The following is a 27,186-nucleotide window of genomic DNA, read 5'->3' on the forward strand; positions in this document are numbered from 1 at the left end:
GCAATTATAATTAAACGCCTTATGCCGGCTTGCAAATCCTCTGATCGATCACTGATATTAAGGTAAATATAGCACTGCCCCCAGTGAACATCTAACTCTAAAACTGTTATGGATCAGCAGGTTTCTATTAACAGCGTTGTTGATGTTGTGCGCTCTGGTGTGGATATATTTGGGTAAATTAACTTAGCATAAAGTGCTTCAAGGCTTGATTTTAAAAGGCCTGAGATACAGCCTAAAAAATTCAAAGCTCCGACAGCATTGTTTTACCCTGCCATGGTGTTAGGATTACTCTCAGTTTACAGAGTAAAAGCTCATCTGCAAATCCAGTTTATAGTGCATGTGTCTCTTCTGGTTTAAGAATGTTGTGACAGTGTTGTTCGCTTGGTTTGTCCGTTGTTGTACAAATCTTAAGATAAAAATTGTAGTTTCTCCCCTCATATTTGTAAATAAACCTTTTTTTGTGCATATATTTATTGCGTTATACTGAAGCACTGTCAGTGAGGTGAAATGAGAGGCTTAGGGCTAAGTAAACAGCACTGAATGAAGAAATTGGGAAATCAGTGATGTGCAACAATAATAGCACCCATATAATAAACATAAACAGCTAATTTACTCAAAATGTTTAGCTTTCATTGCCTTTTCCCCCCATATTAAAATTGGATTTTGGCCAGGAAATTATTATAGAAAAAAGATAGCGATGAAGCCTTTAAGAAATGCTTCCTATAAAAAGAGAAATAAAAAGAAATCTAATAATGAATAATAAGTCCCTGATTAACCATCATGACTTCCTTAAGGTGTGATTTTTAGTGCACGCTAAGGATGTAGCACTCATTGAGTAACTCAATTGAACGAATAAGTGGTGGATATGTACAGTATGTACGCTTCTGAATAACCTAGAATCTAAAGAGAGCTCTTTAAATAACTGCGGGTTATGAGGTTTTAAACATGAAAGATGGTGTGTTTTGGACTGACACCAGTTAAATGTATCCACAAATATTTTTAAAAATGAATTCAGTATGATCACAAATATAAATACAATTTTCAGTGTTGCACAGCTGTCCAAAACAAGCTTTTAAACCGTCAAACTCTGTTTTCTATGCAATAATTAGCCATTGATTTGAATTATGGAGATTATTAAATTAATTCCAGAGCGAAAAACGTGAACAAATTAAAGGGCCTTTGCACTATGATTAGGAGATAATATGATTAGGAAATAATAAAGTGATTATGCACTTGTCATAGGTGTTTACTACAGCCTTTCTAACATAAGAGGTTTTATTTTTAACCCTTAGGAATGTGCAACACGAGACTGATTCTCATTGGTGCTTGCATCATTTCCTCTAAATTGTTGTCAAATTTGTCCACGTACACAGAGGATTCTGTCTTCAAGGGTTTTCGAGAAACAACATAATCCCTTCACAGACAAACAGTCATGCAATTAAAACTAATATCTTTGAAATAAAGTGGGTATGATAAGGACACTCACCTTTTAGATCTTGAGCAGCTCTTCCTGTACATTTGACCTTCTATTTAAGATCACTTCCTGCTGAACGATTTACTTTCATCCAGGCTTGACTTTTTTTCTAGCAGTCTGAAACAGGTTCTCTCTGATTGTGTTTTCTTCCTTCTCCAGAAATAGCTCCTTCAAACTGATCCTTGGGCCTTTTCTTGGCTGCTGTTCTGAAGTAAACAACTGTTCAAAAACTATAATTTAAATATTAACACACAACACCCAATAAACCAATCTAAAGTGTCACATGATCCTTCAGAAATCCATCTAATATGCTGATTTGGTGCTTAAAAACATTTCTAATTATTATCAATGTTGAAAACACTTGCGCTGCTTAATATTTTTTGTGCAAACTGTGATATTATTTTTTTAAGAGGACACAACTAGAAATCAGTGGTTAAGTTGTATTTACAACACTGTTCCAGAACAGTTCAACCCAAATATTCAGATGTGAGCAATGCATTTTATGGAGGACTGTTTCCTGAACCTGAACCTAATCAGTAATTATGTCCCCACTGGATGCAACAAATGCCTCTTTTGTAATGGGTTTTATTGTTTTAGGTTTATTGTTTTTGTCTCATCATGCCAGGACATGCCATCACAGTGTTAAGAGGCTTAACATTTCCGTCACACACTTGAGGCATTTGGCATTTGGATCGATCGATCTATCTATCTATCTATCTATCTATCTATCTATCTATCTATCTATCTATCTATCTATCTATCTATCTATCTATCTATCTATCTATCTATCTATCTATCTATCTATCTATCTAGCTATCTATCTATCTATCTATCTATCTATCTATCTATCCCTTTATAGTAGCCTATCTTGGTGCCACAACGTTTTCTACAACAGGAATAATTAGTTTTTGTTTTGTTTTGTTTTGAAATCAAATCTCCAACACCGAGATACAATGAGTATGCACACTAAATATTCCAGGCTACAACACATTAAAAGAATAAATACAATAACACCAGATATATGAAGCCAAAGCAAACAGGTTTCCAGAAACAGCAACAACATATACAGCTTCCTTAAGGAGTTTACCTTAAACAGTTTTATTATTAGAAGGTCTTCTTTCTGGCCCTAGAAGAGGAGAATCATCAGGGCTGGACTTGTGCTAAAATTCAGCCCATCTGGCCCACACAGTCCCCCAGAAATGTTTTGCTGGGTTTAGGGCAATTGGAACTAAAAAAAAAAAAAAAAAAAAGATTTATTAATAAATAACGGATGAAAAACTAATTATATTTTTGAATTCTTAAAATGCATTTAACAATATTAATATTCCATTATATTTCAGGGTCTTAATTATTGAATTGATATTTTTCTACAATTAAAGTTAGAACCATTAAATTCTCCTTTGTAGTTGCCCCCATGAAAAGCTAATTCTTGAATCCAGACTTAAAGGGATACTCCATCGCAAAATGAAAATTTTGTCATTAATCACTTTACCCGCATGTCGTTCCAAACCCGTAAAAGCTTTGTTCGTCTTCAGAACACAATTTAATTTCAAATTAATTTTGCAGTGAAGTAACCCTTTAACTATATATTAACTATAGTATTAGTAAACCTTTATAAAAGTGACTTATTGCCTTTATTTGACCCAATATTTGATAGGCAATAAGTAGCCTATAACAATTTTCATGACATTAATAAATATAATTAATGATATATATTTCTACAGTGTCAGTAACTGCATGTTAAATAGCCTAGGTGTGGTACTGTACGGATTAAATTGCTTAATGTAGCTTCACCACAGAGACTTTACTGTTCACATTTAAGTGTTGTGTGTCGAATTCAAATGGGCAAGCCCTGCTTATTATCACTTTAATAGAGCGGCGAGCCCGTCCGCTATGACATTGTGTGGAAATAGCTGTATGAATTGTCGACACTTTATCTATTATAAAAAATGGTTAGAATTTACCATGTTTTCCTGCCAGTTGGCATTAAGAGTGACAGACACTTAATGGTCAGAAAAAATTACTAAATAGATAGTGGGAAAAAAAAAAATAATAATAAAAGAAAACAATGAAAAAAGAAAAAAAATCCCTACTTTCTCGCTTTTCTATGTGCGTTCATATTGTATTAATTTGTAAATGTCATATTTGGCAGTTGGCATTAGAAGTTAAATCAATAATAAGAGTGGCATATGAGAAGTTTAATACCACAGAAAAAATTGCCTTTTTGAAGCTGCTGTATATAAAAAACACAAGGTGGCTGAATTTGCATGCTATAGCTGAAGCTTATAGACGTTCATTACTTTCCCTCAATTAAATTAGTTTTTTAGCACCCCCTCTGAACAACAAAAAAATCCTGGAGCCACCACTGTGTGGCTGTTACAGCTTCCGTTTGAAGCTCTTGTGTTCTTCTCCTTTTCCATCACTCCAATCCTATTCTGCTCACAGGTGATTGGAGATGAGTTTTGTTCCCACTTTTGTTGCAGTTTGCTGATTTTTGCAAAATAACTTATATTTTTGCTTTTCAGATAAAAGAGTGGTTTCAGTTTAATATGTTGCAGGCTCGTTTATCGGTAATAAATAATTGATAATATTGATGATAATAAATCATCAAAAAAATTATTGGGCTTGTTTTTGAAGCTGCGGTTGCTTATTTATCTTGCGAGAGTTGGCAACAGTGCAAGAGACACCGGTCCGGTGTGGGCCAGCTGTTTAATCAGGTAGTGCCGTTTCATTGATTGGCTTTTAGTGTTTGTTTCCCATGTGCTACAGTAAATCCGAGGTGATTAAAAGATACCCGCAACTGTAGTGTAAACAGGTCTACTTTTCCTTTCCTCCACAGCCAATCACATCGGGGCCCCGCCTAGCCTTTATGTTAATCTGGCCCTGCTCACTAGCCAATCTGGCTACTGTCATTAACAGAGGGTCGTACAATGAACTGCTTGAAATATGAAAAGATTTCTAGGAGTGTATACACATTAGCGATGCCTATGAGATGTCCAAGGCCCGGTGCTTTCCAGTGAAGATCTCATTCTCACTTCAGGCCTTTTTTTATAGATGTCAATGTAAGAGAGTACAGTACAGTACAGTCAGTGTAGTGAGAATTCAGTTTACTGACATTTGTGAGGAAACAGCAGATCACTTTACTAACTGACAGCCTGTCTGCTAATCTTCTATCGTGTTAACCATCAAACATTTATTTTTTAGTGAGCTTCATCTGGAAATAAATGCTGAGGAAGAGAAGTCACAGAACATTTAGTCATAAAACTGAAAGCCATTATAATCTAGAGTAAGATTTTATAATATATTCAAATCTAAACAAAATGTTAATCTTTTTTTTTTTTTTTGGTTAGTAAAAGTTCTGAAAGGCTGGTAACTTAGAATATATATCTGGTAACTATATATGTATGTGTGTGTGTGTGTTGTAGCATATTAGTTCAAAAGTGAAATGTATATAAATAATTACAGTTTATTTTAATTATTACAATTATTTTTATCAGCTGCCAGTAGTAACTGTAGCAGAATTAATATAACCATCATCTAATCTGTTCATCCAGCGAACATAATTCAATATCAACTCTTAGAAATTTTATTTTTTGTAACCACAGAAAATAACTTGATGGTTTGAAGGTTCGATTGTGTTGGAATTGCAATCACATTCTTCTGGGTTTGAAGAGTGTCAAACTCCAAAGATGTTATTGTGACTCGGTGGTGGTTGGGAGAGTTTTCTCCCAGATGCAAAGTGAAAACATGGCTGTAGTCGAGGCTTGTCCTGGGACTTAGTGAGTCCCACACCAGCAGCAACCAGAAGACAGAGCGGAAGAGGGGTAGATGATGAGAGAAGAGAGAGGAGGTCACTAATGTATCTGTGGAGTTTACACCTCCAGGGGGTCAGTGAGCCAACTGTGAACTAAACTTTGGGAGGGAAAGTTTAAGTCTCTTTGTCTTCAAGCATGGTATGTGCATATGTAACTGGATTGGGTGCTGATGCAAAAACTATTAAAGATTTTTAGTAAAAACTTACATATTTCATAGGTATCAACATATGATATGCACTCTCATTTAGATCATCAAAACACAAATTCAGAGATACCAAACATGGTATAGTTGAGTGGTTCTATCATAAGCACGCATAAAACAGTATACAATACAAAAGACAATACAAGATACAAAAACAGTATTAATACACAGAAAGACCTGGGGTTATGCAAGTTGATGCATAGAAAGGTTTGTCTATGAATTAATGAAATGAATGTTACATATACTACATGAACTCCATTTTAACATTATACATGTAACAACTTGTAATTCAGTTTGAGAAGAGTGGAATATATTCTATAAGACATAAATGTACAATAGACTGTCTGGTAACAGATCACCATCTCGGTATGTTTTATTGGAGTTCAACACATGCATGAGTCAAACAGTACAGAGAGCAGCTTGAGGTATAACAACAGGTAAGCACACAGACCAACACCAGTACAATCTGTAAAACCAAGATTGACCACACAAATGATCACCGGTTAAGAGAGTACAGCTTATTCCAGTCCTTCACACTCACTCACTCACACACACACACACACTCTGTAGTTTGTTTTCTTTATAGAGATCTGTCATTTCGGAAAGCTAGATTCTCTCCTTCCCGTTCCTTGGTAAATACAGGATAAACACGGTGTCTGCAGCAGACATCAGGATATTGGGAACTGTTGTTCACACATATACATATACACACACACACACACATACACAACTCCAAATATATATCAAAGAGAAGAACAGTGCCATTCCTAAAAAGCTCTCAATGGTACAAAAGACACTGGCATAACCTGACCATATGCTGGGGATAAATTTTGTCTGATTGCAGTAAGTCAGTAAAATATTTCCACTCCAACTGCACTGAAAAAAGTGGAAACTTCAAACTTATGATTCAATCTTTACAATCCCTTCATTCTAATATACAGTACAGTAACCAATACTGACTTCTGACAAAATAAATTTGTTCTGCTTTCTCAAACTGTACATAATTGAGACTAATTTACGGCTAAAACCATTTCAAATTAAATCAAACCGTAGTGCAGCATTAACTGATGAAATTGCACAATTACTGAGAAACTGAAGATGCTGATAAACTGATAAATAACTCCACTTCAATTAAATAACGTGTTTCTATCCAAGATGAACCATGTCAGCGATAGTGCCAAAAACAATAACAACAGCATTTAAATGGGATGGTTAACATCCATGGGAGGTAAAATCTTTTTTTTTTCATTGAGTGTAGTGTACGTATAAGTAATATAGGAGGAGATACAGATCTCATGAAAGAAACTAGTCAGTTGTGACCACTAATCATGTCCCTCAAATCTCCTATTATCAACAGAAATAGACAGTTGCCGTAATATTTTAGTATTAATGCTTGTGCATAATCAAGCTGCATTCCCTGCTACAGCTATCTTTGAATTTCTTCTTAGCTCTTCTCAGAATAACTATATAACAGAGTAAATATCACTGTCACCTGATAAAGGACTTGGGCTTTTCATAGCTCCCTAAACGGTTTCCCTTAAATTGTTTCAACAGCTCCACCACAGTTCTGTGGTAACTGTAAAGTTCACAAACACAGCATAATGAACTCCCAATAATTCTGCCAAAGAAGGCGATCCTCAAAATCCAAGTTTTCAACCTGAAATTCTGAGTGCAAGAGGCCCAAAGCTTAGTTACTCAATAGATCTGCAGTTGTTTTCATTTGTAATACATCTTTTGTGTAGTGTGACAAATCATATAAAATTATTAGCCATGCAGAAGTGCACTGTCCCTTTGATTTGTGCTCACCTATATGAACAAATAAAATCGTACACAAATACAAACACAACTAAAACTCCTCTGGACATTAAAAGCAATATATGTCTCAAGTTAGTTGACCCTATGCTTAAATTATTTGCTAAGGCTAAACATTTGGTCCGTCAAAACAGTATATACACAACAGCGAGACACAGCACTCGAACTAAAGATATTACATCAGCACATTCACCTCACTAAATCAAATCTCTGATGTGCAAACATGAGAGTACCAAAGGTTAAATGACCATTAGTGGACTATACCTTAAACTACATAGAACCTGTTCTTTAAGGCAGATCCATTTCATTCCCAATAATAACATTAAGCTCGACACCACTTCTGCTGCAGTTGTGCAATGTAAAATCTAATTTAAACTGCCTCGCAGTCACCAGCAGTTCTCTGGAAACTCCATTTGTTTTCGGCCTTGTAATAGACAGCAGTGAAATGAACGACAGTTGAAATTTTGTATTTGAACAAAAGCTCTTTTAACACAGCCGAAAGGTGAAGAATTCTTTCAGTGCAAATTAAATTGAAATGCATACTTTTTGTTCCTGTTAATCCTTTCTAATAGGCAATGGTTTTGCCTAGTAAAATAATAACATTTAAAAGTATCCAGGGAAATATTAATAATAGAATTTTCCCTCTGATGTGAGCTCTGTAGTCAAGAGATGTGGCCCAGACATGTCACTTCTGTCATTTAGCCTTATTCAGTTCAATATTCAATTAGCAAATAGTGCTTTAAATCAAATAAATCACAACTATGTTTAAAACTTCTCTCTCTCTAATAGTTCTGTCATTCAGTCACTGATTCTGATAATAATATGACACAAAAAGTCTTACATTTGCTTTTCATTATGGTATATCTTGTCAGAGGTATTAATTGGAAATTTTATAATTAATAATCCTATGTACTGTAAATAAAGTAAATAAAACTGGGGGGAAAAAACAATTATTAGCTCCCTCTACAGATTATTCTTGAGGAAGGAGAAATAGGATCATCCAGCTGTTGCATGCAGGACCACAGTGAACAAAAAATTAGACATGATTGGATCTGGTGGTAGACCTTACAAGAATTTCCTTGCTTTATACCACAAACATCAATTAAAAAAATAGACATTGACCTCTCGAACCCACAAGGAATGGTATGCTTTAAGGGAGTTATGAGTGAATCTTCTACAGCATTTTCAATTGAATGAAAACTTGATAGAGTATGAAAATGTCTAGATCATGAAACAGTTGATCACTTCAGCTGTGATAGTGTTGATTGTGCTGGAGAAGCAGGAAGCAGGAGAGATAGAAGAGACGCTGATGGATCTGCAAGTGGCTGACCCACCACTGCCACATGAGCAATGCTGGGCCGCCCCAGAGGATCTGACACTTATCTACATGGCAAAGAGGGAGTCTTCGGACCTGCCAGCCTTTTTACTCGCACTCGCAGAAGCGCCGGCGGCAGCAGAAAGCTCATCACTCAGGGCTGTCGGCAGCGTGGGCACCATCTCTGCTGCTTTGGCTCTCTCCTCTAGAAACTTGTCAAACTCTGAAAGAAAGTTTTATGGGGCATTTAAAGTCAAATACTGCATATAATTGCTGGAACTATGGACAGATAGACACTAGTGTTTAAAAGTTTGTGGTCGGTAAGATTTTTTAATGTTTTTAAAAAGTCTGATATGCTCACCAGGAATTTATTTGATAAAAAAATCTGTAAAAAAGTAATACTGTGAAATCACAATTTAAAATAATCATATTCTATTTTAGCTGAATTTTGCTCAAGTCTTCAATGTCATATCATCCTTCAATAAACATTTCTTACTGATATTATCACAGTTGAAAATATTTTTGTGGAAATAGCGATTGAAATATTTTTTTCAGGATTCTCCACAGAATAGAAAGTTCAAAAGAACAACATTTTATAAGAAATAGAAATGTTTTGTAATACTACAAATGTCAACAAATGTTGAATGCATCGTTCCTGAATGAAAGTGTTGAGTTCCTTAAATACAACATGTTTTTCAAATACAACATCATTACAGCTGCAAGCAGCGATACGGGGCCAAGCCCCTAAAGGGGCTGTAGCGCAGTGCAGAGCAGGAAGAATAAAAACAGCAGAAATAGAATTTACATAAAAAACAGGTTCTGAAGTACAGAAGTTCAAAAATGAACAGACGTTCAGATGAGAATGAACAAACTCATTTCGGATTCAAGATGAAGATTCAACATCTGGAACAGAAGCAACTTTCACACCACTTCTGGCCACAGTACCTCTTGCGGTCTTTGCATGTGCCACACTGCACAACCTAAAAGGTTCAGGGCTAATGGCTTAGCAGAGTGCGCCACTCAGTTAACGCAGATTCAACAGACTGCAGAGTAGATGTTTAGGTATGAGAATAAACTCAAAAAAAAGTTATTTAGCATTTTAACCAATATCAGCTGATCCAGGCAAAATCGACATCCAAATATTCGACATGACCCAAGGAATCATAGACACCAAGATAATGAATTTTTGACTAACTGTTTTCAGTATCTCATGACCCACAGGTAGTGCTGTTCCCAACTTTGGCATGGACCCTCAGATCATGGTGCTGATGAAGTGTACCAAGTTTCGTTTCAATTGATCAAAGTTTGGCCGAGATACAGCCTCTGAACTGATTATGGGTTGACCTTGTTTAAGTTCACAGCATCCTAACTTTTTTTTTGACCAGTAGGTCATAAATTTCTGTTCAGTCATTTCTATGTGGCTCAGTCCAAAGATTATCTCTGCCAAGTTTGGGAAGAATTGGACAAAATTTGTAGGAGGATTAGTGAAAAAAACTGTTTTTCATTTACTTCAATATGATGGACATGTACATTTAAGGAAAATGAAAAATGACACATTGTCAGAATCGGCATTAGCCAGGAAATAAAACGACATAAAGAATACACATTTTGGACCATGTTTTCAAAGGTTACAAGAATTTTTGCAAAATTCCTTATTTCTCTGTAACACTAGGTGGTGTTGTGTTCAAACTTCTCAGGTACCTTCAGGACCTGCTGATGATGATGTATACCAATTTTTGTTAAGACGTGTCAAATTGTTTAAAAGATATTGCAATTTATGACAAAATTCGATCCCATATAGGCAAAATCAGTATCCTCTGATTCAGCATAACCCAAGGAATCCATAGGCACCAAGATCATGATTGTGACAACTGTTCAAAAATTATTTGCCAAAATAGACATTTTTCAGATCTCATAACCTGTAGGTGGCACTGTTCCCAAATCTGTCATGAACCCTCAGATCATGGTCCTGATGAAGCGCACCAATTTTCGTTTCGATCGCTCAAAGTCTTCATACAGTCTCTGAACCAATTTCGGGTCGATCTCGTTAAGTTTGTGACATCATAACTTCAGAACAAAGATGAATAAAAAAAATCGGTTCATTAATTTCTATGCGGCTCAGTCCAAAGATTATCTGATCAAAGTTTGGGCAAAATTGGACAAAATTTGAAGGAGTAGCGAAAAAACTGAATACTGTACTTTTTTTAAAATGGCCGCTACTGTAATGGGCAGAGACCTAATGTAAGATGTTGAATGGCATCAGCATGAAGAGATGCATTAGGTGTACTACAGTAAATTTGTCTAGCCCCTTAACTGTCACCGTCCCGCCTGTGGGATGCTTGGCACTCTTTTTGTGTTGTCCTTTTTCTCTATAAAATCTTTTAGTAATCATCATAAATTGTATATATCATTTGAAAGCTTAGAAGCCCAATATTCATCCTGTGAAAACCATTTTGAAATCGGACATTGCGTTACCATGGAAATGGTACTTTAAAATCTTATGGCGGTCTCCTCCCCCTTAGTGGGCAGTGTCAAGTGTCAAGTGTTACAAAATGCATTACAGTCTTTTAGAATTAAAACTTTTTATAATCTTGGCAACAAACATATCATTGGAACGGTCTGCGTCTCATGATTCCATATTTGGTGGTTATTTTGAGATAGAAGTAAAATTGACAGAGAAATCTAGAGAAAAATTCATTAAACAAAATTCAAAGGAGTTTTGATGTCTCCCAGTGGCTGTTTGTGGTATGACGCCCTAAATAAATTCTCACAGGAATCTCAATTTTTTTCCATATCAACTTCAAATTTGGAACAGAACTTATTTAGACACAAGGTGTTAATTTTATACCAATTTTAGAGTAAATCCTGTTATGTAAAATATTTATAATAAATTATATATATATATATATATATATTTTTTTTTTTATCATTTCCGATCTGGACTCGGGTATGATCTGTCCTCTTTCTCTTTTTTTTTTTTTTAGATACTTTTTATTCTTTTTGTTTATTAATTCATTAATCAGTTAATCAATTTTCTACTCTTTCATTCATTTTGTTTCTGTTTTCCTCTCTCTCATTAATATTAAGTTATTTTTCTCTGTTTTTAGCGCCAGCTGATCTCTACATTTACATTTACATTTAATCATTTAGCAGACGCTTTTATCAAAAGCGACTTACAAATGAGAACAGTAGAAACAATCAAGAACAGTAGAAACAATCAAGAACAGTAGAAACAATCTCCTTGCAATCTAGCTGCAGCTTGTCTTACGCACCTGTTCCCTCTATCTCATTACTCCCCCCTATTTCTTCTGCTTGGTTTCAACACTCTTTGTCATTGTGTTCTGTGAATTGGCGTTGTCAGCTTCTGTTCTGTCCTGTCTGTTGGTGTAACGTGTGTTTTGCCCTCAGAGCTTCTCGGACTGTTCTCCAGGATTTCGACTTAGCCTGTTTTTGACCCTGTTGCTGCCCACCGTCCTCAGCCTTGTTTGCACCTCGCTCGACCCTTTCTGCTCGACTATTCTCCTGCCTCCAATTTGGATTTGTTGCATCTTTTCTCTTCTGGCACTTAACGGAGGCTGAGCGCGCTGCCTGTACAATGTGCCGTTTGGAGCTCAGACTGAGCCGTTTTATGACTGAGTAGCATTTGATTTTCTTTTGGGACAATTAGGCCATCGCCTGTTTTTTGTTAATAAAATCATATTTTTCAGCCTCATCCACTCTTGGGTCCTTTTCTGTCCTGACAATATTGACCACAAACTTCTGAACGGTAGTGTAAGCCAAGTAATTCTACATACCTTCACTGGTCACACCCTCCTCTCCTTCATCTCCTTTCTGAAAGAAAGCAGAAAAAGGGTAAAATTTCAGTTCATGAAGACTTATCCAAAAAGGAACACACCTTTTTGCAACCACATCAAACATGATCATTTTTTCCTTCAAATGACCTATTCTTGATTTAACAATGACATTGCCTAACATTCAATAGAGCCATTAGTATAGAAAATAAAAGCATTAAAAGCATATCAAGCAAGAGTCTATTCACTATGCACTCAGTGTATATTAAAATAAATTAAAACAATTGTTAGAATATCCCAGAAAAGTATGGAAAATAGCAAAACCATACAAGGAGAGTCGTTAGTGACCCTAAAAAGTAGGGATGCTCCGATCCACCTTTTTTGCCTCCGATACCTGCAGGAGTGTTTGTTATTGGCCAATACCGATACCAATCCGATACCAGTGAAGTTTTTTTTCCCCCATTTAAATAAATGTAGAATTTATATATCTCTGTGTGTAGAACCGATAATCATTCTTTCACAATCTACTAGATACAGACTACTTAATTACAAAGAAAAATAAAATAAACAATAAATATTAAAAATAAAGGCCTATGTATATACATAATCTATGACAAAAATTCAGCAGTAAAAGTTATTCTATAAAAATCATTGCACAATAATTTTAGAAATCCAAACATTTAGTGAAAAAACAATATTTTGTGGGGAACAAATAAAAGTGTTGCACTAAATATGGTAAAATGTTTGTATTATTGTAAAATTTGTATTATTATAAAATCCATTCATTAAAAACATTCATGAATGTATTTATATATAAGTATATACTATAAAATAAAAATACATTTCTTTTAAATGTATAGCATATTATTTTAATAAGGCAAAAACATATATTAGATACGATAGGAAAAAACTAATACAGTGCAGTACGAAATGCATACAATGTGCGCATCCGGTGTGCAGAATGATGCGCTTGAAGCAACACGGCGTCAGGCTTTGACTTACTATTATATCTGCAACAGTTATTGAGCCTTTCTTTTAACAGTTTTAAATTTCAGTTACTGTGCATGTTAAAAAACATTTATAGTCTTTTCTACGCCTGTGTTTTGTTCTCACAGACACCCGGTAGCAAGTAACAAAACAACATTAAACTCCAGCAAGAAGATAAAGTCCTTTTTGCAAAATCATAGACATGTATTTACAAATCAAGTATAATAATGGGAACACATTATGATCTTGGAGAGAGCTTTACTGAGCTGACTGTCGTAACCGAACGCGACTAGGGTTTAAAGGCTGAACGAATGACTGACAGCCACAGCGGAGAAAAGCGTTTGTGTTAACTTTAATGTAAGGACTTAAATATTCATATGTAGCTCACATTAAGCTACCATATGGCTTCAGAAGTAACAGAATAACTCGCACAATCGAGAAAAAAAATAAATAAGTAAAAAAATATCAAAATTTGGATCGGCCCTCTCTGACCGATACCCGATCCGAGAAAAATGGCAGTGTCAAATCTAATACCCGATATTAACATACCTACTAAAAATGTCTCATAAAAAGAGGATGAAAGTTATTTAGCCAAGAATAAATAGGCAAACAAAAAGAAATAAGCAGTAATAAGGGCATATTTCTTTTCAGAAAAAAGGGTTATGTCCTGAAGAAGAAGAAGAAAAAAAAAATAAACGAAAGGAAATCTCACCACATCAGAACAGAGCCACTCCTCAATGTCATCCATGACAGAGGACTGGTCAAGAGCTGCCTATGGGCCCAAACCATGGGCCGGAGCAAAGCAAATAATGAATAAAATAATAATCCCAAGAAAACATGACAAAACAAACAAACAAACAACAAAAAAAACAAACAAACAAAAAAAAACAATAAGATTTCAACATAAAAGTCTTAATCAAACCAATATTAGCAAACTACCCCCATGTGGTAATAAATCAAACAAATGCAGAGCATCGCTGCAGAAAACAGCAATTCAAGACTCTTTTGAGCTGCACTGAAAGAATAATATCAGTCAACAATAACAAATATGTAAAAATAAAAGTAGAATCTGAAATCCTGCTTCCAGAAATCATTTCCTCTAACTCAAATGTGTATGTTCATCAACTAGTGTCGTCTTCGGAGCGAGGTTTCGAAGTCACATCCTTCTCACTTACTAATTTGGGGTTTGGTACACTACTACATGACTGTGTACTATGTACTGTAGTATCCTCTGAAAATTACAGTTATTCATATGCCTTCTGAACCACTCCAAAATAAGTGCATCAACATCCAATTCTTTGATGTCTCTTTGACATAAAAACCAACAAAAACATAAACACATATAATAAATTAAAACTAAAAAAAAAAAAAAAAAAAAAAAAAAACCTTCCCTAAAATAATATTAGACTGAGAGAGTCGAAGAAAACTCACCCCAGTGGGTTGTTGTCTGACATCCAAAGTCGGGGCCACTCCACTTGAAGCCTTTGTGTCTTCGAATGGTGCACTATTAGTTAAAAACCAGCAAAGTTAAAGCTAATATAATCAAATATAATATAAAATAAATTAGATCATAACATTAGGGTACGATGCACCTCCTCCACCTTTATTGTATAATAAAGATCTGTAAATGTATTATTTCAGACAGCTTGATTTTGTATTTTACATAAAATGAGACCTTCAAATAAATACATATATACATACACACCTAATTTTGTATAATACCTAATCTGTGATAAATGTACCCTTCGGACTTTCTTGTCCCAGAGAGGCAGTCATCTTTTTTAGTAGTGGGACAAGATGGACCATACCTTCTCTTAATTTAAAATGTTGCCATTAAAACTAAATTTACAATTGTTTCCATTTATTCTTCTTAATATAGTGAATGAAGTATCATCATAAAACCATCTCCAAATTGGATAAAATATATCAGTAACTGCAGACTGTTCTTAAAGTGATACTCTATGAGTCACAAGTGTCACCTCCAAAACTGATGCTTCAAAAACCACACAAAGTGATCACGACAGGAATCCACATGGTCAAAGTTTATAAATCAATATCTTCTGAAGTGAAACTATAGGTGTGAAGGAAAAAAATACTAATAATTGTAAATTTTTAAACTACAAAGCATTGTTTCTGGCCAACTGTCACATACGCATTCACAAACTGATGCACACATCGGCACATTGTGAAGTGTGATGTGTGTTGTGAAACTCACACATGAGGTGATAGAGAAGCACAAAGGACCATTACTTCTCACAAACGTCTTCACAATGTGAGCGCACATATTTTTATTTTTTTTGGCAGGAAGCAATGGTTTAAAGTTTAAAAAGTTGAAACCAAAAAGTATTTTTCTACACACACCTATCATTTTGCTTCATTAAACAATGATTTATCAAATGGGGTCGTATGTATTGCCATCATGCTCGCATTGTGTGGCTTATGAAGCATTAATATTGAAGGCACTGCACACTTGCATAATATGGACTCACAGAGATGAAGGTTTCTAAAAACCTTCAATTGTGTTAATCCAAAGAAAAAGTTATAAACATCTGGTATGATATGAAGGTGAGGAAATTATTTCATTTTTGAGTTTCCCTTTCGGGAAGGCATTTTACTACATTATACATTATAAGCTATTAGTTACATTAAATAGATTTGATTCATACTTCTTTCTCTCAGGAATGGTACCAGTCCTGGTCTGGGCAAACATTTCAAAGTCATCTTGGGTTTGACCGGTAGTCAGAGAGCTCAAGGTGCCACTCACACTGTCAGAACCCACATCTGTAAAGCAATGTCATTCACACATTAGTACAGACAAACAAGAGAGCTTCTCACTTGATATCTAAAATGTAAAAAACACTGTGGATCCAAGGTACGAGACTCACCCAAACCAGCCAGTCTGGAGGAGAGTGTGGCCGGAGAGGCTGAGCGAACTGGAGCCACAGAGGGAGGCAAGCTGGATGGAGGAGTAGCACTGATCCTGGGGCTGACCACTGCAGGAGAACCTGGTCCCAGATCAATCAGGTTATCTTCTGTCGCCTCGTTCAAGACCTTTGGATAAGCAACACCATTTCACATAGCTACACATTGATTACAGACACTTTTGGGGGGATAGGTTATTTGTTTGCTATCTTACCTTTACATCATGAACATTTTCAAACTGGTTTTCATACTTCTAAAATTTTTAACATACATAAATAGGGAGACCCTGCAATCAGTTATATAAGGCAGAGAGGAGTTAAGACGAATAGTTGGGATGTGGTACATATATTGCTTTCACCAGTTTCACCAACTCTTTTGTGAGGGGCTAGTTTAATCTGTAACTCAAAGTACACTAGCCACTAGTTCAGACTGTACAGGAACATTGACTATTATAGTGGGCATAAGAGGAATGGCTAATGGATATTTTCAATGTTTGTTGGGATTGATGTTTTTATATGCTGCAAACTAGACTGTGTCATAGAGCGCTACAATGACACTATGTCTAAGTCATTGTTATTAAATGTGTGTGAATGTTACTTTGTTTCTGTGCCTCTTAAAAAAAGGTATGTTGCTGTACTCCCTCATTTGCTCATAACAACATATTTGAATCCTCTATGTTACAAGTCAAAAGCACAATAAAAGATGCTGTCCAAACCATAATTTGTTACTGTCTTGGCACAGTGGCACATGCTTATGGCAAGTAATATAAAAGGGTTCAAATTCTTTATTATGAGGCAAAAGCCCATCAATAATAATAATAATAATAACAACAATTATTATTATTAAACACATGGTGTCAAAAATATGTTTTGTCAGAAGGCATAACACAGTGATGGCTCTTGTGGGTGACCTGGACTACAACAATACCCTTTTCCTGTTACCCCCTCTTTCCACATATCTTTCTGTCCTCTCTATATTATACTGTGTAGGAAGGAAAAGGTAGGAACATTCATTCATTAACGATCTATGATAAATGCCACTGTAATTGACTTCAGATTCTATGACAGTGAATTGTGGTACACCATATTTAATATGTATTATTGAATCTCGCCTTTCCATAGTACTTGAGACCACGAATAAACTCAACAGTTGTAATGTAACAGAAAAAGCCCAAAACACATTCCCACTCAAAAATTTGGTAGAATTTTTAAATGTTTTTGAAACAAGTCTCTTATTCTCACCAAGGCTGCATTTATTTGATCAAAAATACAGTAAAGTTATTAGTACCATTTTTTGGTCATTTATTCTTGTGATGGCAAAGCTAAATTTTCAGCAGCCTTTACTCAAGTGGCATAAGATCCTTCAGATATCATTCTAATATCCTTGAGTTACCAATACTGACTATTAACAGTTGTGCTGCTGTAAGAAACTTTTTTTTTTCAGGATTTTTTAATGAATATAAAATTCTAAAATTTTGTAACAATTTAAGTCTTTACTATAACTTTTGAGCAATTTAATGCATCCCTGCTGAACAGAAGCATTAATTTCAATCATTCATTAATAAAAAAAAATCTAAAATGGCCTAAAAATATTGCTGTACATGTGCTGTTAAAAATCATATCAATAACATGAAATGCATTGTTACTGCAGTAAATCCCCATGTAGCCCATTGTGCTTAAAGCAGTGGAGGAACTGGTACTAGGGCAAGTAGATGGAAAGGGTGGAAGCAAAGGTCACAGACTCTGGGACAGGCATTCTACATGCTAGTAGAGGTTCACTGTCAGGGCATGCCGAACGCAAAACCAGAAGATGTACCAGCCAATACTGACATAACATTCTTTAGCATTTAGCAAGTAAAAAATGAGATTAGATGACTTTCATACTTGCCTCCCTCAGCTAGCAAAAAATAAAAATAAGAAAAACAAATCACAAAACAGACCAAACCACACAATAAATAACATGCAATCACATCAGTTGATAACCGCACACGATGAAAGGGTTTGCATCTCAAAGCAAACATACCATGCATTCTCAGAGAATATTTCAGAGCAATGAGAGGAAGAGGAAATTATATGGGTGACTCTGAGATGTGCATTTGGCATGAACAATTTACCTTATTTACCATTTTTGGGGGAAAAAACACACATTGATGATGAAATGAATCTAACACACAGATAACAGAACAACCCACCCCATTGTTTATGCCTTGAGCAGTTCGGCCAGATCGGAATCTCTCATATCTAAAAAAAAAAAAATAAAAAAAATCAGCAATCAGAATCAACACAACTTATTAAAACCTAACTCTCACTTAAAACAGCCTTTTTTATGAAGCATTAAAGGGATAGTTCGCCCAAAAATGAAAATTCAGTCATAATTTACTTTTTTTTTCTAACAAAACCTGTGCGGTTTCTGTTCCTCTATGTAAAGTCCAGGTAACCAAGACTTACAATATCCAAAAAGGTCATAAAGGCATCATAAAATTAATCTATATGAATCACGATTTAATCCAAGTCTTGTAAAGAGATATGATCACTTTATATAATAAACAGGTTTAATTTGACTTTTATTTGCAAATAAACACATACATAGAGCGAAAATATGAAAGCTCATGTGTGCATCATGTGCTAGAGCAAATCTCATTGGTCCTCATCAAGGATACATGTTTGAGCTTACCATACTAGATTACCATATGGCATGTGCTCTATGTATGTTGATAATTGTTTAGATGTAAATTTAAATTTAAATAAAATCCTGTTCAAACACAAGACTTGGATTAAACTGCTCTATTCTAATGCCTTTATAACCTTTTGGAACTTCTTGGAAGGTTTGGTTACCTGGCTTTTAAATGAAGGAACAGAAACCTCATTAAAAATATCTTAATTTGTGTTTCGAAGATGAACATGAGGGTGAGTAAATATTTTCGGGTGGATATCACTTTAAAGAAAAGGTATTTTCATTATGCTTGATCACACCTCTCATATCGTAGGAAGATGTTGTTGAGGTCGTCGTTGACGTGCAGGAGCTCCTCTGTGACTTCCTCATTGGACACGCGTGAGATGAGCTCCACTATCCTCTGCTGCATGGCCCTGCAAGTTCTGTTTAACTCCTTTAAACAAAAGGAAGCAAACCATGTTACACTGAATAAATAAAAAAGTACATGTAATGCTGCCCCAACACTCCCTCTAGTGGCCTTCTGTAGCTCTTTCAAGCTCTTTTTAAACATCACAAAAAAAAAATTTTGATTGAGAAACCTGCAGAAGCTCATGATCGGATGGATCCTCTTGACCGGGAACCATCTCAGTCAACATCTCTGACATGACCTTAGTGTTCCCACGCACAATGTCGAGCTCACTGCGCAGCTTGCAGATCTAATGAATTATATTTGATTACATTATTATGCAATCTATGAAAACAAATGTTGATCTATCCCATTTAAAAGAATGAAAGAAGGAGGTTCAACAGCACCTGTTCAGGGGAAGGGTTGATGGGTCCAGATATGTGCAGATTGGGCATCTGTGGGGAAGTGTGAGTCACAGGGGCAGAAAACGGAGGAGCGGAGGCAGGGTGGAGCTGTGGCTTGGGCTGGACTGGGGTGTTATATTTCTGCTGGTCCATCTCTGGTGCACTTTGCAGCTATTAAAGACAATGAACAAAATTTCAGAGATAAAGAGGGAATGTAAAGTGATAAAGTTAAGTATAATGATAATATTTTAGTAGGAGCTGCCATAACCTCTGTGATAAACAAACCATAACATGCCTCACATCAACACCTACCTGCTGTGGTGTGTGAATGGGGGACAAGGTCTCCAAGTCAGATTGAGGAAACTCTATACCCTTCCTCTTCATTTCTTCATAGACGTGGACTACTCCAGTCAAATCTGGACTACTCCTGAAGGCATCTGCCCATGCCTGATGTATAGAGTACATGTAAACTTGTTATATGCTTTGAAAACTCACCATTTAAAATGCATTAGAATAGCCATTAATATAGTTGATAACTCCAGTACAACTTCTCACATCTTCTCTACTTGAACTTTTAATATGTTATTAAATGAAAAATGTCACCTTTCTTCTGTTGAACAGAAAATATATTATTTTGAAGAATAGGAGTTAAAACAATTGCTGGTTCCTACTGACTTTCATAGTATGGAAAGAAAAATACTATGGAAGTCAATGGTTACCAGAAACAATTTGGCTACTCACATTCTTCAAAATACCTTTTTGTTCAACAGAATAAAGAAATTTGTACAGGCTTGGAACAACATGAGGGTGAGTAAATGATAGCAGAATTCTTGCTTTTGGGTTAACTATTCCTTAAATAATAACAACCTACATGTAAAGCCCCAGGACATGTCATTTATTGTTGTTAACTTTGTGAATCTGTGTGTGAGAGATTGTGTTTCCCTGATGCCCAACAGCCAATGGAGCTTTTACGGGTTTGGAATGACATGAGGGTAAGTGATTAATGACAACATTTTCATTTGGGGTGGAGTATCCCTTTAAAACACAGACTGAAAACACTGTCTGAGCCCAAATTACATTCATAATGGGCCTGACATTAGTGTGTTCCTGCTTTACAGAATGAACAGGATCAGCCTGCGCTTGGAACTGAAAAAAGTCTTACCGTTACTTGCGGACTGATGGACAGGCTCTCTCTTCTGTGTCAGTGTGAGTATTTAAAAGACTTTTTTTTTTTCTTACAGAATTATGCATTGCTGCAGTTTTTCTAACATTTTCAAATACACAGCTGCAAATTATAGGCTAAGTGAATGGGTGAACACACAAATTCACAGGCGTGACATGCCTGAGACGGCCTGGCTAACATCCATCACAGCTGTCAATCAAACTCATCAAGAATTAGGCAAAAATAATTTTATTTTAGTTATTTGAGATGTTATAATAGTGTTGTAATTGTGTTAAAATAGATTAAACAAGTTATTTAATAAATATTATATTTGTATTATTAAAGGGGGGGGGGGGGGGGGCTGTGCCTACAATCCATTAAAATAAACCTACCATAATAATTACAGACTTCATTTCTTTGTAAGAGGGCAAACATACAAAATCAGCAGGGATCAAATAAATATTTTCCCCGCTGTACGTTTTTTTTTCCTGGTTTTGTTGGGATAGTAAGGTAGTCAGGGAAGAGATCTGTTATTTATTTGACTTTTTGTTTGATAGGTTAGTTAGATTTCTTTACTCCCGGAAAGCTTACCCCTTCTGCGTGTTATTTTGACTTTAATCCCCTCCTGAAGCTAGAAGTTTCTTGTCATCATCTCTTTTTGAGTTTCCCTTTGTGTGGTGCTGGGATTACAGACAGAACCAACTCTCACATTCTTTTTGCCCCGTTATTATTATTTTTTTCTTTCCTCTTTAATATTATATGTTACTTCCCCGCCACCCCTAGACGAGACTGGGGGCGTAACACTGCACTACCTTTCAAATATTTCGGGTCGCAATACTTTTTTTAATGAACATTTGAAAGTCTCTCACCAAAGCTGCATTAACATGAGGGCGAGTACAGTAATACAGTAAAATGGTAACACTGTGAAAAATTATTACAATAAAAAAAAAACCTCCTGTTCTCATATATTTTAAAATGTAATTTATTCCTGTGATGGCAGAGCTCTATTTTTAACAGCCATCACTCCAATCTTCAGTGTCACATGATCCTTCACATAATAATCATTTCAATAAACTGCTTTGGTGCTCAAGAGACATTCCTTATTATTATCATCAGTTTCAAAAAGAGTTGTGCTGCTTTAATATTTTTGTGGAAACTGTGATACATTTTGTTTTCATGAATCTTTGATGAATACAAAAGTTCAAAGGAACAACATGAATGCATCCTTGCTAAATATAAATATTAATTTCATTTTAAAAAATATATATTAAAATAAAAAAGATAGTCTTACAGACCTCAACCTTTTGGATGGTGGTGTTGGTACTACAATCAGGTGACTGTTTTAAATGTTGTTTGAATGACAAACAAAAATGCAAAGCACAAACTTCACTTGTCTAGTTCTCTTTGGACAAAGCCATTGTAGACATTTTAATTTCATCATTAGAAATTTCTGGCATCACATTAAATGAAAGACCAAGTAAATTAAAGTCACCCTTGGTCATCTGAGCCAAACCTAGTAACCTGATCCACTAGGTTGTAATCAGCACATCTTCAGTGCCAACAAATTAGCGAGATCTCCTTGACTACCGGGCATCAGGTATCCAACCTCTTCGTCCACCTCCTCTACCTCTCCATCATGCCCTCTTTTTGAAATGGTTCATGTCATGTGTTTCCTTCCCCCATGTTGTGTTTAAACTACAAAACAACATTATTTCCTTCACTGAACAGTCAAAACCAAAAATCTGGTCCATACCTGTACCAAAGCTAGCACTTTATCCTGCACTATGGCAGGTGGGTTGTTTTTAGGAGATATGATTTTCACCAAAACGCCATCAATGAAGTCCCGGGTGGTGACGAGTGCATGGAACCGGTACCCGCAGTTCTTTACACATGTCTCAAGAACCTGAACATATTATGAAAATCAAAATGAACAGGGCAATCTAAAAAAAAGTAATTGGTAGATGTTAGTAAAACTCTAAAGGGAATTGTTTCCATTGTATGTCTCTCACCGTCAGCGTAAGCATCACCTCTCTGTAGTTTTTATTCCCATTAAGTCTCTTCTTCACAGCTTTTATAGCGTCCTTAGGCCTATAAATCATATAAATAACTAAATAACACAACCATGCCACTACAAAGCAACCCATTATGAAATTACAAAGACAAGGTCAAGTGAATGAATCATCTTCTGCAAGCATGCATTGCCAGGTTCCATAAATAACACATTGTGATGACGATTCAATTTATGTAACGTCTTGTAATGGATTTGAATGGCCACAGAATAACTGATGGCATGATCATTCAGCCATAATTAAACATTATTAGCATGAAAAACTATAACAATGACAGCATCTTCAGGATTTGTATAACAATGTTTGTAGGTTTCCTAAGGTTGATGGAATATGTCAGCACAGAGGCTACTTAATTCAACCTGTTAAATGCTATAAATCATGAATCCTTCAAGTCTCACCCATCTTCTGTTTCATTGATTATGTCACATATTTCCATATTCAAGGCCCAGTCTTCACTTTGTAGTGAGCCATCTGTGGCCCTTTCTGGGAAAGATCAAAAGGCAAACTGATAAGATAATTGGTTACTGCCTTTCACTAATAAGAGAATCTGATATAACATCAGCACTGATGACAATGCACTCAACTGCAAACTGCTATGCAGTATGAGCTTGCTTGCTGGTTATCTTCCAAAGCAAGCTGTCAGTTTCCTTACACAGTGGCCATTTATAGGAGTTGATCAATAGTATGAATCATTTGCACACATTACCTCAAGCTTTTGCTATGAAACTGGGTGTGAGAGATAAACGCAGTGTCAACTGGCTAGAAGGCTAATACCAGTGAGAGCAGTATTTCAGCTTACTTTAACTCTATGTGAAGCATGTCGCCTCCCTTTAATCTGTAATTTAATTACGTAATTTATTATTTTAAGAAGCACATATTGAGAGGTAACTGTAAGTTAGACCAGCTAGCATGAATGAGCATTAGCTGTTAGCCAGCTAACTGACAGGCTATCTATATGTTGAGTTTCTACTCAGCGGTTTCGCTAAATGCATCGCTTAAGGAGTTAACTTGTTACGACACAATTTTTAAGCATCATTTAGTTTCTGCAAAACATACCAATGCACTGTCCCACCGGAGTACTGTATGGGTTTCCCAGCAAGAACTCCATCTTGTCAACATACCCAACGACGACAAATAGTCCATGAGACAGTAAACACTCAAGCCCCGCCCATGGATGACTCCCATTGGTCGCGTAATTCAGAGCAGCAAAGCTATTGGCCGAGCCTGCAGTCCGCTATTGAAATGACACGCCAGCTAATTAAAGGGGCAGCAGTGATTCCTTTGAGATGACTTCGTACCGGGGTTTGATACTTTATTATTAACGTTTATGTATCAGATTACTCTTTCATACTATGCACCTAAAACATATGTTTTAATGTTTGACTTTGACCTTAAGGGAACTGCTTGAAAACCATGAGACTGTAGTTGGTAAAAATAAATGTGATGACTCAATTAGACAAGCACATGATTACAATTTATCAAAACGTTTTATTTATTTATTTAGTTTAATTACATTACATTAATTTAATTACGAATTACATTAGCTAAACCGTTTCACAGCTTTGGCATTAAAATACTGGGATTTTGTATTTACAGTTTTTCCATGTGGCAGATGTTTGAACTAAAAATACATATCATGACCTTCATATGACATCATGACATCTATATTATTACTCAAAACATAACTAGACAGCAACAGAATTTTACTAGTTAGGTAACTGGTGTCACTGCAGCTTACTAATATATATATATATACACACACACACACACAAGGAAAAAAAAAAATTTCAATCTCAAACAGTGCCTTTCTGGCCCTATCAGTCATGTAAAATTTTTCTCTTGACAGCTGTGCTTTCTGAAGACAGATGCACAAACATTGCACCAGCAGCTGTTCGTGCTTGCAACTCGTACATGTCATAATCATGGACCCATTCCACATTTCCCCATCTCTGGATCTAAGACAGAACATAAGATCATTACAGTTATCATTAATATGGACAAAATGGTACCAAGCAATTAGTATTAAACAGTCGGAACACACTCAAATCTACCATACCTGGTATTCCTCTTCAAGTCTGGACAGGACAACAGCTTGTTCCACACTGAGGTGTCTGTCAATCAGCCCAAAGGACAAGACCAGCGATTTCAGCTGAGTGATCACATACTCAAGCCCTGCAGAAGCAAAAAAACCCTCCACTGTTCAAACAGGCTTATTCACAAAAGATGCAAAATCTTATGTAAAAATGTCAATTTACATAAAATGCAAAAGCCACCACAGTATCTTCACCTGTCATAGACCATAAATTGTAGGAATTAAGGTGCTGTTGAAACGTCTCCTTAGTCTCCTCTGGGATTTGAGGGCCCATTATATTGGAGGACGAGCCAATTACTACATTGTACCTAAAATAACAAAATGTTCATATACACCATTTGTTTTGTGGCTATGTATTGTGACTATTACATAATCTAGCCAAAATGACCTTTGTTCTATCCAGTTCATTACAGGGTCCCATTCATTTCTCTGAAGTTCCACAAGACCTGGAGGTTCTTCTACTCTGTAACTACAGCAAGGGTATCTGATTTAATGAAAACATAAAACTATAAACAGATGTATTAGATGTAAACCTAATACCATTTACCATTACTGCAATTACATAACACAATAATGTTATATAAATCTTGGTTTAATTAATTAAATGCCATCAAGTGAGCCTCAAAATACCAGATTGTGTCAGTCTCCAAAAACTTAAGAGCTGCTGAGATCATTTGTTCCTTCGTCCTTTGTGTTGGGTTATCAAGCGCTGTGTTGCAAAGGGTGGTCTGTATGGATGAAAATAACCCATTTTTATAAGTACAGTGCTTTTCACAAAATATACAGATTCAAATCAGCTTTACATAACATCATGATGTTAATATTTATATCTTCATGCAATATAGTCACATTAAGCAGATTAGAGCAGGATGATAATATAGTTCACATTTTGTGATGCATCACTTTTTGTGAGTATACTGTATGTATGCAGATAAAGTTGCATGTACTCTATATCCCACTTCAAAATATCACTGGCTGGTCATATAATTAATATATACAATTTAGGAACTCTAACTTTATTTAATCATAATGGCTTACTAAGTGCATAGTGTAAAACTTTAGTGTGTCCTTCTGAGCGTCCCACTCTGTCGCAACAGCTATGGCAAGAGCTTCATTAGGCACAGTGAACAGCTTTCCACCTGGAGTCTTCAGCTTTCGCTTGTCAAGGTTTATTTCAAACAGGCCCCCTGTAGACAACACAAGGAGTATCTTCTTTATCTTGTTCAAAACCTGTTTCTTTTTTATAATGCAGATGTGTTATATGGGCACCAACACTGAATGATGCTCACCTTCACCTTGAGCAATCGAGACATTCTCGTAGAACTTTTTTCTCTCTGTAAAACCCGATTTAAAGAACAAGAGATCAAGTATCAATACATTAGATTTGTGCTTCTATACCTTTCTGTGATGATCTTACCTGTTGTACCACTGGCATATTTTGCCTTTTGTAGGTGTGTTGATAAACTAGGAACATGCTGCCCTTGAGGAAAAGAAAATGGCCAAATGACCTGGCCAAACTGCCTTTGATACCTACAAATATTCCTCAACATCATATGTTTAAAACGTTATGTATTCCTATTAAAGTAAAGAGTCATGAACCATTTAGTCAAGGTTAGATCAGGCGTTATAGCTAACTTGACAAATCATCGTTCACGTTTTAGAATTAACAGAAAAACACAGGTATTAAGTACAATCAAAGTTAACTCAATTATTTAAGAGCAAATAAATACTTTGACAGGAGATGTCACAGCATGCAGCAACGAGAAACCAAAGCGTGAAGCTGGTGACTGTGACTTACACAAGGATCGTAAAGTACAATTCATAATAAAAGTCCTTAAAGCTCCAATTGTATGGTTTGTTTTACCCACTTTTTATATTTTATTTGATTTCTGATTTTTTAAATGATATTTCATAAAACAATATTTTTGAAAATATTGATTTGTGACATTCTTTTTAATAGATTACCTTTTTAAGAGAATTTTATTAGGCTAGGTTACCTTTTTTAAATCACTCAACATTTTACAACAGTAGACCATTAAAATATCTATAAAATTACAATTATATTAAAACACACACACACACA

General features: G+C 35.6%; 2 protein-coding genes across 5 annotated transcripts; both read right to left on the reverse strand.

Moving 5' to 3' along the window:
- Nucleotides 1-5,836: 5,836 nt before the first annotated feature.
- LOC109048414 (TOM1-like protein 2) lies at nucleotides 5,837-24,207 on the reverse strand. Of its 4 annotated transcripts, XM_042767463.1 has the most exons (16): nucleotides 24,068-24,207; nucleotides 23,410-23,494; nucleotides 22,952-23,030; nucleotides 22,696-22,845; nucleotides 20,093-20,227; nucleotides 19,784-19,951; nucleotides 19,570-19,686; nucleotides 19,291-19,424; nucleotides 18,510-18,558; nucleotides 18,206-18,214; nucleotides 16,282-16,447; nucleotides 16,063-16,177; nucleotides 14,828-14,900; nucleotides 14,109-14,168; nucleotides 12,413-12,449; nucleotides 5,837-8,841 (listed from the first exon to the last, which is right to left on the reverse strand). In XM_042767463.1, exons 1-16 carry the CDS (start codon nucleotides 24,117-24,119, stop codon nucleotides 8,687-8,689), a joined length of 1,584 nt encoding a protein of 527 aa, XP_042623397.1. In that variant the 5' UTR covers nucleotides 24,120-24,207; the 3' UTR covers nucleotides 5,837-8,686. The 4 variants fall into 4 exon arrangements, with proteins under 4 accessions (XP_042623397.1, XP_042623398.1, XP_042623399.1 ...); XM_042767464.1 differs by lacking the exon at nucleotides 18,206-18,214; XM_042767465.1 differs by lacking the exon at nucleotides 14,109-14,168.
- Nucleotides 24,208-24,479: 272 nt separating this feature from the next.
- On the reverse strand, nucleotides 24,480-26,908 carry LOC109048098 (ATP synthase mitochondrial F1 complex assembly factor 2-like). Its single transcript, XM_019065783.2, has 8 exons — nucleotides 26,521-26,908; nucleotides 26,393-26,437; nucleotides 26,142-26,290; nucleotides 25,734-25,831; nucleotides 25,492-25,572; nucleotides 25,299-25,411; nucleotides 25,068-25,183; nucleotides 24,480-24,966 (listed from the first exon to the last, which is right to left on the reverse strand). The coding sequence occupies exons 1-8, from the start codon at nucleotides 26,654-26,656 to the stop codon at nucleotides 24,829-24,831; spliced, it is 876 nt and encodes a 291-aa protein (XP_018921328.1). The 5' UTR covers nucleotides 26,657-26,908; the 3' UTR covers nucleotides 24,480-24,828.
- Between the last annotated feature and the right edge of the window lie 278 nt (nucleotides 26,909-27,186).

The sequence above is a fragment of the Cyprinus carpio genome, chromosome A12, assembly GCF_018340385.1.
Source record: "Cyprinus carpio isolate SPL01 chromosome A12, ASM1834038v1, whole genome shotgun sequence".
NCBI lineage: Eukaryota > Metazoa > Chordata > Actinopteri > Cypriniformes > Cyprinidae > Cyprinus > Cyprinus carpio.